At 41.6% G+C, this 12,903-nt stretch overlaps 1 protein-coding gene and 1 long non-coding RNA gene across 2 annotated transcripts in view; one reads left to right on the forward strand and one right to left on the reverse strand.

Annotated features, from left to right (window-relative positions):
- Positions 1-12,903, reverse strand: part of cd109 (CD109 molecule) — a 53,395-nt gene that overhangs the window by 19,887 nt on the left and 20,605 nt on the right. The window contains exons 16-20 of the mRNA XM_026143146.2: positions 9,518-9,635; positions 9,253-9,366; positions 7,954-8,172; positions 7,288-7,429; positions 4,966-5,142 (exon numbers count right to left, since the gene is read on the reverse strand). Coding sequence (XP_025998931.2) covers positions 4,966-5,142; positions 7,288-7,429; positions 7,954-8,172; positions 9,253-9,366; positions 9,518-9,635 — 770 coding nt within the window. The remainder of the gene's footprint in view (positions 1-4,965; positions 5,143-7,287; positions 7,430-7,953; positions 8,173-9,252; positions 9,367-9,517; positions 9,636-12,903) is intronic.
- On the forward strand, positions 537-980 carry LOC145420698 (uncharacterized). Its single transcript, XR_013902016.1, has 2 exons — positions 537-674; positions 756-980. It is a non-coding gene; the product is annotated as an uncharacterized LOC145420698 (long non-coding RNA).

Here is a 12,903-nt window from a genome sequence, read left to right on the forward strand (position 1 = left end):
CGCCTATACTGTTGGGCAGAAGGTATGGCTTTCCACACGCTTCGTTCCCATCCGGGCGGAATCCAGGAAGCTCTCTCCTGCCTATATCGGCCCGTTCGAGATCTCGGCTTTGGTTAACCCTGTGTCTGTTAAGCTCAAGCTGCCTCGCAACATGAAGATACACGATGTTTTCCATGTGTCTCAGGTTAAACCTCTCCGGTCCAGTCCTCTGTGCCCGCCTTCCAGGCCCCCTTCCCCCCCGGCTCGTGGACGGTCTGCTGGCTTACTCGATCACCCGTATCATGGATTCTCGGCGGCGGGGGCGTGGCTTCCAGTACCTGGTGGATTGGGAGGGCTATGGCTTGGAGGAGCGGTCCTGGGTCCCTCGGGCGGCCATCCTGGACCGGCGCATGCTGCGGGCGTTCCATCGTCTGCATCTGGATAAGCCTGGTGGGTCGCCGGGGGGCTCCCGTTGAGGGGGGGGGGGGGGGGGGTACTGTCATGGTCCCTGTGCCTCACCAGCTGATTCTGTATTAGGCAACATGTTTTCTCTCTCTCTCTCTCTCCTGCCGGGGCGATGCTCATTATGGGCTCCCGCCCCTGGCCCACGCACCTGCTGCCGATCGGGATAATCACAAGGCCGATTTAAGACAGCAGCACTGTGTCACTCGTCGCTGGATCGTTGAGTTATCAGCGTCAGTCGCTCAGTAGATTGTAAATAAGGATCTGTGAGTTCGTTCCGTCTGTTCGCCTCTAACTATAATCTCTGTGTACAGATCTATCCCGGACCTTTCCCTGCCTGCCTGTCATCCCGTGGACGAGTGAGTGGATGGTGTTTCCCCAGTGTGGGGAGTGAAGAGAGAGAGCCTTTGGAGGACGTCAGATTCCCGTCTTTTCCCTCACATACCCCGGAACCCTGGACCCCCCTCCCCTCCCTCCAGCACTTTGTAAATAGCATCACCTGGTGTCGTTGTGTAAATAAAATCTGTAAATCCTGTAAGGAGTCCCGGTCTGCGCCTGAGTCCGTTAACTGAAACCTGACAAATAAAACATCAAAGAAATGGGTCTGGAAACCACACACAGTAGGAACTACAGTTGTTATCACTTCTCACATGAAAACCCCAATGCTTGTAAAGTAACTGATTAAAAGAAAACAAATAGTTATGTCTATAACTTCTGTTCCCTGAAGGAGAGGAAGGAGGTGAAACACATAAGTATGGGATATCATGCCCTCGTGTGTCTTGGCTGAAGAAACCTTTATTCACGCCTTTAAGGCAGATGACGTGTGATGACATGCGCACGGCCCCGCCTGCACATATAGCCGCTGTCATCATAGTCATCCCTCAGTTCGATAGCCGCTCTTCACCGAGCCAAACTGCTCAGTGGGGCCACCTTGTGTTGAGATGTCGCCTTTCTCACCCGATGGCACGGCTGAAAGCCGACAGCTCACCGATTCTGATGTTTCGGCGGGTCCGCGCTTTGTGTTTACGCCCTTTTTGCGCTGATTCTAAAGCTGTTAGTTTTATCTCTCTCCAAACTATATTGACTGAACCAGCAGCAAAAGAAGATCCAAACTACACTTCACATAAACATCGTCATGAATTCCCTCTTACTTTTGCTGTTTTGCTTCCAACATGATAAAAATCACACTTCATGCACAGCTCTCGCTCTCTGTGTACTTCAAGAACAGTTTCCTGTCTAAAAATCTGTTTTCTGCATTATTCGCTTGCTTGTTACGCACAGGTCTACCGTTTTTGGCTGCTGTTTTTTTTCCTTACTTCCGAAAAGAAAACCTAATTTCTGCTGTTCAATAGGCTTCTGAACAAATGTAAACTTTTTTAAATTATGCAACATGCTTAGCCGTGTCTCTAATAAAACCTCTGTAACTTCAGAGGTAATGTTCGTATGTTGATTCTTTCATTTTTGATGTACTGCAGAATATTTTTATAAAATCCCAGGCCAGGAAAATCACCTTCATGTTTTTCTGCGTTTTATCTTCAGCTACTTTGACACAAAGGCATCTGCTGTGATGCTTACACCTTTGATAAAGTCTTGCGAGTGTCAGCCTCCTTTTTTATAGATACAAAAATATGTAAATGTACTGATCTGAATTATAATATTTCTGACTGTCTGAGGCAAAATTTCCCAGATTCAAATCTAATTGAACTGAATCGAATCGTGGATCGAATCGATTCGGGACCTTGTGAATCGGAATCAAATCGATTCTAGAAATCAGTGACGAAACCCAGCCCATATACACGCCCTGCAGAGCAGCCACCAAACCGGAATCGGACCACCACATCCTTAGTGAGCGGTAGACCCAGCAGAAAGGACGGTATGAGCCACTGAAGGGGCTGTAACGTCCAACCGATAAAACCGCAAAATTTTGTGTGGTGATGCCCAACTAGCTGCCGCACAAATATCAGCTACAGGCACCACTTTAAAAAGAGCCCACGAGGTTGCCATCCCCCTGGTGGAATGAGCTCTCACCCACTGGGACAAAGCAAGACCTCTGGTGCCATATGCCAGTGAGACAGCCTCTGTTTAGACAGAGCGAAGCAGACACACAGCTGGTCACATAAACGCACATTCTGAGTGCGTTCAATGTAGGTGCATAGCACACGCACTAGACAAAGAGAATGCATCCTCCTCTGCTCCTCAGATGCAAAAGGAGGGGAACAAATGCTCAGCAACTCAAACTCCATTGAGCTAATAGATGCAGGCATGAGCTTGGGAAAATAGGCAGCATTTGGACGCAATATGACCTTGTGGCCATCAGGTGCCGAAGCCAAAGCGAGAAGTAATGTAGTCTTATATGAAAGAAATTTCATATCCACAGACTCAATGGGTTCAAACGGTGGGCTACAAAGGACCTCCAGCACCAAAGACAAGTCCCAAGCAGGGACACTGGACTTAAGCACAGGTCTCAGCCGGCAAACCACTTTCAGAAAACGTATGGCGAGGGGATGTGCGCCTGGTGTCACCCCGTCAAAGTCAATATGACAAGCAGATATAGCTGCCAAATAAATCTTAATTGTCGAAAATGAAAGGCCCTTATCCAGCAGCTCCTGCAGGAATGTCAAAACATCCACAATAGTGGTCTGAAATGGGAGAGTGTGGCAGTCCTGGCACCATTGCTCGAAGGCTCGCCATTTGTAAGCATACAAGCCTCTTGTACAGTGGCTTGCAAAAGTATTCGGCCCCCTTGAACTTTCCCACATTTTGTCACATTACAGCCAAAAAAAAAAAAAAGAATCAATTTTATTAGAATTCCACATAAAAGACCAACACAAAGTGGTGTACACATGAGAAGTGGAACAAACATCATACATGATTCCAAACATTTTTTACAAATAAATAACTGCAAAGTTGGGTGTGCGTAATTATTCAGCCCCCTGAGTAAATACTTTGTAGAACCATGTTTTGCTGCAATGACAGCTGCCAGTCTTTTAGGGTATGTCTCTACCAGCTTTGCACAGAGACTGAAATTCTTGCCCATTCTTCTTTGCAAAACAGCTCCAGCTCAGTCAGATTTGATGGACAGCGTTTGTGAACAGCAGTTTTCAGATCTTGCCACAGATTCTCGATTGGATTTAGATCTGGACTTTGACTGGGCCATTCTAACACATGGATATGTTTTGTTTTAAACCATCCATTGTTGCCCTGGCTTTATGTTTAGGGTCGTTGTCCTGCTGGAAGGTGAACCTCCGCCCCAGTCTCAAGTCTTTTGCAGACTCCAACAGGTTTTCTTCTAAGATTGCCCTGTATTTGGCTCCATCCATCAACTCTGACCAGCTTCCCTGTCCCTGCTGAAGAGACGCACCCCCAGAGCATGATGCTGCCACCACCATATTTGACAGTGGGGATGGTGTGTTCAGAGTGATGTGCAGTATTAGTTTTCCGTCACACATAGCGTTTTGCATTTTGGCCAAAAAGTTCCATTTTGGTCTCATCTGACCAGAGCACCTTCTTCCACATGTTTGCTGTGTCCCCCACATAGCTTGTGGCAAACTGCAAACGGGACTTCTTATGGTTTTCTGTTAACAATGGCTTTCTTCTTGCCACTCTTCCATAAAGGCCAACTTTGCGTATGGACAGATTTCCCCACCTGAGCTGTAGATCTCTGCAGCTCGTCCAGAGTCACCTCTTGGCTGCATTTCTGATCAGCGCTCTCCTTGTTCGGCCTGTGAGTTTAGGTGGACGGCCTTGTCTTGGTAGGTTTACAGTTGTGCCATACTCCTTCCATTTCTGGATGATCGCTTGAACAGTGCTCCGTGGGATGATCAAGCCTTGGGAAATCTTTTTGCAGCCTAAGCCTGCTTTAAATTTCTCAATTTTATCCCTGACCGGTCTGGTGTGTTCTTTGGACTTCGTGGTGTTGTTGCTCCCAATATTCTCTTAGACAACCTCTGAGGCCGTCACAGAGCAGCTGTATTTGTACTGACATTAGATTACACACAGGTGCACTCTATCTAGTCATTAGCACTCATCAGGCAATGTCTATGTGCAAGAGATGTCCCAAAATGTGGGAAAGTTCAAGGGGGCAGAATACTTTTGCAAGCCACTGTATGTGTTGTGCCGAGAGAATCGACTGAAAGGGAACACCAACAGCTTTACTGACAAGAAAATTAGTTCAGAATTTTCAAACAAAGATGGGATTAACAAAGGCTAAAGTTCTAACCTTGGTTCGAATATCCCAGACAAGCCCCCATTTTTACAACCAGCTTTAAAAATGTATTAAAAACAAACCTTAAAAAATAAAAGTTAAAGAGGGTTGATACTAAGTGGAATAAAAGAGTGTGGGTCCCACTATGAATCTCCAACCTGAACATTTTCTGTATTTGATCTTGAATTTGACCTTTTTAATTAACAGATTTGAAAACATCCTCATAAAGCTAAAACTAATATAGAAATAGTAGCCACACGTTTGTCAGATATCCTTCTGTGGCATGTTAATGTAACATGGTGCATGACTTGTTGCTCTACCTTGCATCATGTAGTTTATGGCTTGGTCTGTGGTTTTCTGGCTATCCTGTCTTGTGGCGTCCAGATACTGGAGAACATAGATGTTTGGTGCAAAGTTAATCATGTTCTGTTCCCCACAGCCATAAGGCATTTGGATCAGTGAGTCCAGACCACTGATGGATGGACCGAGGATATCACCTTCATCGAGATGGAAACAAGAAAAAGAAAAAAAAATTGTATTTAATGGAAAAACAGAGCACAGGTGAGTCATTTTAATTAAAATTTTCAAACAGTAGCTTTTGGTTTGAGGAGTTACATGGTATAATCCACAAATGCTTTTCATATCAGCAGCAAAATTTCCAGTTAAACTTCTTGCATTTAAAAAGAATAGAAGACAATAATGGATACTTATAAGTATAAGACATTTTCCGCCATGAAGAAAAAAAGATTTGCCACATCAAACCAATATTAGTGGGCTCAACTTAGCAACAGTTAAACGAGAGAAACATACTCCCGTTTAACTGGAGTTAAACAGTTCAATGTCTCTTGAGAAACACTCTAAACAACTTGTCCGGAACTGTTTTTATCATCTAAGAAACATTTCTAAACTCAGACTACTGGCGTCAAAGGCAGAACTTGAGATGATTCTTCATGCTTTTATCTCTTCTCGTTTGGATTATTGTAACAGTCTTTTTACGTGTCTCAACAAATCAGCTCTGGATCGCCTTCAGTCTGTACAAAATGCAGTGGCAAGACTTTTAACTGGTGCAAACAAGAGGTCACACATTACTCCAGTTTTGGCTTCTCTTCATTGGTTGCCTGTAAATTTTAGGGTTCATTTTAAAATTTTAGTTGTAACTTTTAGAGCTCTGCACGGTGAAGCTCCCCAGTATATCTCTGACCTGTTGAAACCTCGTGCTTCATCCCAAGCACTTAGGTCTTCAGGTCAGAGGCTACTGGTGGTCCCACGTACTAGGTCTAAAACACGTGGGGATCGGGCTTTTCAGGCACTGGCACCTAGGCTGTGGAACTCTCTGCCTTTGTCTTTACGCTGTCTAGACTCTACTGACTCCTTTAAAAAGCAGCTGAAGACATTTTTATACAAACAGGCTTTTAATTAATTTTAACTTGTATGTCTGATCTTATTGTAAAGCACTTTGTGGTTTTTATCTGTGAAATGTGCTATAAATAAATTTTACTTACTAAATATAACTGCATAGTGCATATCAGTATAGCAGGATGCATGTTAGAAGTTTGAGGAAAGGTGGGATAATTATTTCTGTAGTACTTTGGAACAGTGGCGTTAATTAATATTAAAATTACCACAGTCAGCTTACCCTGGAGGGAGCATTTAACAAAAAAAATCTCAAAATTTTATGTATGTATAGGTGTGGGGTAAATTTTGAAGTTAGTTTTTTTTGTTTTTTGTTTTTACTTAGGGATCAGTAAAAGGTTTTAGATGTTATCTCTGTACATGCTGTAAAGGCTGCAAAGGAAATTGGTGCCTCTTACCTGATCAGAATCAGCAGATTTTTTTTTTAAATGAACATTAGCATATTAAATGAGGCCATTTTACTTTGATTCTATTTGTAATTTTCTGAGCTTACAGGCCCTTGAAGTAAACTATTGAGGGTTGGAGTTTTATGCATTTTTAATTCAAATTTTTTTCAGCATTTTTAATCTCTTAGAAAATCATATGTCCAGGAGATATCCACATGACAATTTTAGGGCTGAAAAATGTATTCAAACTCTGTTAAAAACTGCAAAAACCAACATATGCAAATGTAACTTATTCCAAGATTGACAATCTAAATCATAATAACAATAATCTGCAGTAATTTAATATTTATGAGGAAGAGGAACAAAAACAATCACTGGTACCCTGGATGCTTAGTCTGTTTTTTGATAACTTACTGGAAGAACCCTTTAAAAAAGGAAAGAAATTGGTAAATTTTAAAAGAGCATATCACCACGATATGGGTAAAGTGGTGATTGTTCCACTGTCTTTTTCATCTTCTAAATTTCAGTCAAAAAGGCGCCTCCATAGTTTTGTAAGTTCAGGATAGTACTTTCTTACGATAATACACTACGCTCTATCCAGGTACTTCCCTCACCTGATGAAAAGCCGTCTGAAATAAACCATTTCCTGCTAAGTCCTACACGTGACAAAGGACATCTGTGGAATATTTCCAAACTTTCCAAAGTTTGTGTGTGAAAACAACTTCAGTAAACCTTATTTTTAGGAATTATTGTCTTCTGTTTTGTTGTTTACCATGAATCAGCCTGCAATCTCAGGTGATCTGAATCTGTTACTCAAGGTTTCTCCCTGGTGTGTTTACATACCGACAGCCATAACTGAAGCTCTCTCGCTGCCCTCCACAACATCTGGTGGGAAGGTAAACGTAACGTTTCTAGACAGGCTCATCCCTGCTGGTAAAAGCTCAAGCAGCAGGGAGGTGGAAAATGACTGTTCAAGACCTTCGGCCTGCAGGATGAATGGACATGCAAAAGATGAAGGCAAACAAAAATGGTGAGTAAGAAATGGGAAACGCAGAGCTGTGAAACCAGGTCAACATTTCTTTAGTTACAGTGGAGTAGATGGCGAGGATTGGTAACGTTAGCAGAGTTCCCTGCCTGTTTGTGCTTTAGATGGCTGACAGGCACTTTACAAACAGGATATACACGTTCAACTTCCACTGTCACAATTTCACAAGTTATTTTGTTATCTGTTAAAACCTGGAAAATGCTCCTTCTCAGTAAAAGCTAATAGAGAGATTTGGTGCCCCTCAGGCCTAGAGACCAATCAGTAACCCCATAACAAGATCTAGTCAGACTAAAGACTAACAATGTAGTAGTATTATAACAGGCTTGATAGTAACAGAAGTTCATATTGATAATAAAATCTAAGCATGGGAGTTAAAGTTCTACAAAAACAACAAATAAATGTATTTTTAAGCCAAATTAATTATTTGAACTGTTTTAGGACTGTGGAAATTTTTCACTGCGCACCTTAACTAACACTGTTGTGTGGACAGAGTCGGACACTGCATCCGAGTTGGCTTTCACAGAGATGGGGATCTCCCCGAGGACCAGCGGCCTGATGGGAACGAGGACGGTGGCTCCGCTTTCACTCTTCACAAACACCGGATGAACACCGGGCGTGGAGAGCTGCTCGTTGTCTGGGAAGACGAACTCGAAGGTCTCACTCTGTGCAACAGTGACGGTGACCTAACGACAAAGGCACAGAGTGATCACATTTAACGTGGCACAAAGGGAGTCGGAGGAAACCAAAGAGGCCTGTTCTTTCATGAAGGGTTTAAAGAACATATCAATTTTCAGAAATACTGATGCCACCTTAGATTATGGCAACTTGACACGTAAAGAACCCCCAATATACATTGGTTAAACAGAATTTCGCATTTAAAAAGACGCAGATATGTGTGGGAAAGGTCACATTTTAAGTGTTCTCAACACTCTCGGTTCAAAGAAAACAAAGAAACTCACCACTGATACCACCAAGATCCTGGACACTGAACTAAAAAGCAGCCACCCTTCTATTATACTGTCTGCTTATGGTTCCTCTAGGTGGCAGCATCTTACAAAAGTCTAACTCTGCTGTACTGTATTGTGATTTAATAATGTATGGCAGGCAGAAGCTGCCATAAGTATGCAACAATTAATTAAATGCCCAAAATTTATTATTACATAAATACATACAGATTATGATTACATGTAATAAAAATAAATATTTTATTTAAAAAAATAAATATGGGAAATAATTAATCTATAAATTTGACATAAATGTATATTTCTGACTTAATATTCTTTATTTGTTTTCTTATTGCCTCAAATCCCACAAATAGATAAATAATAGTTAAAAAACTTTACAAAATGAAATAAAAGTTATCATGATCAAAACTTAAAAAAGAAAGCACACACTCTTAAAATAACAACCGATAAAATAAATAAAAACAATAAAGAATTTTCCAAAGGTCAAAAGCTGTTTAACTATTAAAGAAAAGGTTTTCTCTCACAGTATACTTTGAGAAGTAATTCTTTGATGTCCATATTTATATTCCTATATATAAAATATAGGACATTCTTTAGACCACACAGTTGAACATTTTTTATTTTTAAACATGTACTTTTCTTTTTTCTAACTTATTCGTTTAATTTTATTTTTGGCAGTCTCCATAATAAAGCTAATTTAGCACCGTACCAAGGGTTAAAAATGACCCATTTGTCTAATGCTGGCAGACTCTTATATTAATGTACACTCTGCCTGTGTCTGAGGAGAAGCAGATTCACCTTCTGGTCCTCTTGGAGGTAGTTGAACAGAATGATCTCCAGCAGCAGCTCCTCTCCCCGGATGATGAAGGCCGGAAGATTTAAGGACAGGAAGAAATCCTGGAACACTGTCAGCTGCAGGAAGGTTGCATAGAAAACCTGGTTACAAGAGATGCTAATGCTAACAGCTACTGCTCAGATTAATAAGCCAAAAAGCCATACTGTGAATAAATTTAATAATACAGGGTTAAAAATTAAAATGAATTAAATATATAAACCTTAATACCTCTGCTGGTTGCTCTACAATTCCCAGTCCCAGATTCTCAGACATCACAAAGGCAGTGGCAATCCAGGTTGTGATGCTGTCTGGTACAGTTAGCGCCATTTCCTTTGTGTTTGAATTACTGCAACAAACGGCAAAAAAAAAAAAAGAAGAGAGAGAACTTTAAATTTTAAAAAACTGCATCTGACCCAACGGTTTCTGAAGAATCATACCGTGCAGGTCATCAGCTTTCTTACAAACAGTATGTTTGCTTACTGACTTAAAATGTTAGGTGTTGGAGGTGCGTTGTCTTTTGTCTTTGCAGGTTGGAGAATGGTTATTTGGAGAAGAAAAAAAAAAGTTCTTAAAAACTTAGATCCTGACCATTATCTATGAGATCTCTGACTGTTTGTGGCTTCACCTTCTTTGTGTTGTTTGAGCCTTTGTTTTGCACCACAGCTTACTCAGCGTTAGCTTGGTAATATCTTTTATCATTTCATAAATATGAATGTATATGGGACATCATCTCCTAAGGTTATATGCCAAGGTAACAGCAAAAATAACACCCACTCACATCCTGGGCCATTTAACCTCAATAAATCACATGATAGAGTGAGGCTAGGATTCACAATGGGTTCACCCAAAACCTTGGCTGATTGTGACTGTGGTGTGAATATGGCACGACGGGACCACAGATCGCAATTATGAGCCATTTATTTACATCTCATCACACCACAATACACACCGACCCCTGAGTCCCCATGTTTTAACTCGGTGGGCGTGATTAAGGATGCACGGCATCCACCCTCCCTGCACAGCACCGCAGACCACGTCCCACCACAGTGAGCCAAAACAGTTTTCACACCTTGGCTGTGTGATTAGGTAGAGGAACAATAGGGGGTCCAAGACCCTCTTGGGGACACTCCCATGGGGTTTAAAATCTGGGACTCTCCACCAATTACTCTTGGAACTGAAAAGCTTCTTGGATTAGAGGTGAAGCATCTTCAAGAAAACTTAAAGACGCCCAGACGCTTTTCTTTCCAAACTTAGACCACAATTACCTGGATCAGGGGTCAGCAACCTTTAACACCCAAAGAGCCATTTGGACCCGGTTTCCACACAAAAGAAAACACTGGGAGCCGCAAATGCTTTTTGACATCTAAAATGAAGATAACACTGTAATTATTGTTTTTTACTTTTATGCTTTGTGTGAACAACTAAGGTGTGTTGCTTATGAAATCTATGAAGTGCTACAGAGAAAATTACATTTAATTATGTAATTAACACTCTTAAAGAAATATAACAAAAGGAAAGACGCCCAACTGAACTAAAATGATCCATGTAGCAAACAAATACTGTTGTGAGCTGCCACCCTACTCGCCTTTGGGCTTTTGGAGCCTTGACCTGGCTTTTAAAAAAATAATTGGAAAAAAAAGCACTATACTGCTAAAGAAAAGAAAAATAGATATTTGCAAAATTCTGCCTAAATATGTAATTTACCTGGTTAACGTGTGTGGCGGGGCGTGGTCTGCAGCGCCACTACAGGGGAGTCGGACGCACCTGAGCAGCACCCGCAATCACCCCTCGCCACCTGAACGTCTGTGCTCTCTATGCTGTTGTGTTGGTATGTGTCGGGCTGTGTATAGCAACCGTGTGTGAAAAGTGGTCAATAAAGAGATGCTGAAAAGCGTGTTCATGCAAACATCGTCAGGCTTGCCATGGTACAATGGGACTTCTGCTCCTGAATGTCTGCGCACAGCGTCTGCAAATCGGGGCTGTACGAAGTCACTTTCATCTTTACGCAGGATTGTAAGCTGTCATCTGTGAGGCATGAGCAGTGTTTGTTTTTAACATAGTTTACCAAAGGTCAATAATTGGCCTACCTGGGGCTGAAAGTCTCGATAAATGCGTGGTGTTTCAGCGGATATACCAGCTTCCACGAGTGTGACGCTTATTTTGAGCGATGAAAAAAATAATAGAATATAATTGTATTCTTATATTTCAATATCACAATAATCTTCCAATTTAGAACTACAAGTTAAAAAAGAACTAACATAAATAAAATACACTTCAACTAAATACTTCTATTTTCCCAAACCACACGGAGCCGCACTATAAGGACTAAAGAGCCGCAGGTTGCCGACCCCTGACCTGGATGAATGAGAACCTTCACAGAGAACAAAAGTAGAGGCTTTTCCCAAACTATAAACATGTTTATTTCTGCTGTTAACTTTGGGGTCTGGGGATTTATTGGACATTAGAGGAACTGCATTTCTTGACAGCCTCTTGGCCTCACTTCTGCTAAGTGGACTGATTGAATTCAACATCTCCACCTGTTTTACTCCTGCTATTGTCATGGTCTCTGTGCCTGTTCGGCAGACTCAGTATGGCTACAAGTGTTTCTGTATATTTTGCCCCTTCTCCCTCCCCTCTCGCGCCCTGCGCACTACCGGGGCGGAGTTCATTGTGACTCCCGCCCATGGCTCCCGCACCTGCAAACAATCATCTGACCAACACTCTCACAGGCTCCCTACTTAAGGCTAGAGATGGCACGTACCACTTTTTTATGTCCGATACCGATATGATGAATTTGGATATCAATCCGATATAGTTTTTTTTTAATCAATAAAACTGTTTTTTAAATATCTTGCTGCATTTTGCCTAAGTTCATACTCAAGTTTAAAAAAAACAAAAAAAAAAACAACAACACTAAAGCTATTCTGTTATACCTGTATGCAAAAAATGTTTTCATAGTTCAGCAATACTGATCAATCTAATAAACTTAAACCTACAACATCTTCCCTATTCTGGTATTTTAAAGAGTACTTAAGTGCCTATTGAAACCCTATTAGAGTACCTAACTAATAGGGTTTCAACTCCCAGCAACAAAGAAAAAAAGAAAAAAAAGAAAAAGGGAACCCTCCACCTCATGATGCTTAATTGACGTAATCAACTTTAATTTGATGCAGTGTGGGGGGGGAAAAAATGCACAGAAATCTTTTTTTTTTTTTCAAGAAATATTAAATAGATTCAACATCTTTCTTCAACAGAATTGCAGACTGCACAGCCTTCCCAAAGGAAAAAGTACTATAGCTTACTAGGGTATATTAGACTTAACAGTTACTATATAGATTGGTAGCGAGGCTCCAAATGCTGAACCAGACCACCGACACCTCTCGCACGCCACAGCCGCTCTATCACGTGATGAATACTGCTTCAATGTGCTAAGGTTATGAGGCGAGTTACAGCGTGTCGCAAGTTTTGTGAGGCGCTTTCGTGATTTAATGGATCGGATTACATTTTTTATTTCTTTCCGATATCCGATCCAGTAATTTAGGTCAGTATCGGACCAATACGTAATATCGAATCGGTCCACCTCTACTTAAGGCAGCCACTGGGAATGCTTCGTC

This window comes from Astatotilapia calliptera, chromosome 15, assembly GCF_964374335.1.
Source record: "Astatotilapia calliptera chromosome 15, fAstCal68.1, whole genome shotgun sequence".
In the NCBI taxonomy this organism is placed as follows: Eukaryota; Metazoa; Chordata; class Actinopteri; order Cichliformes; family Cichlidae; genus Astatotilapia; species Astatotilapia calliptera.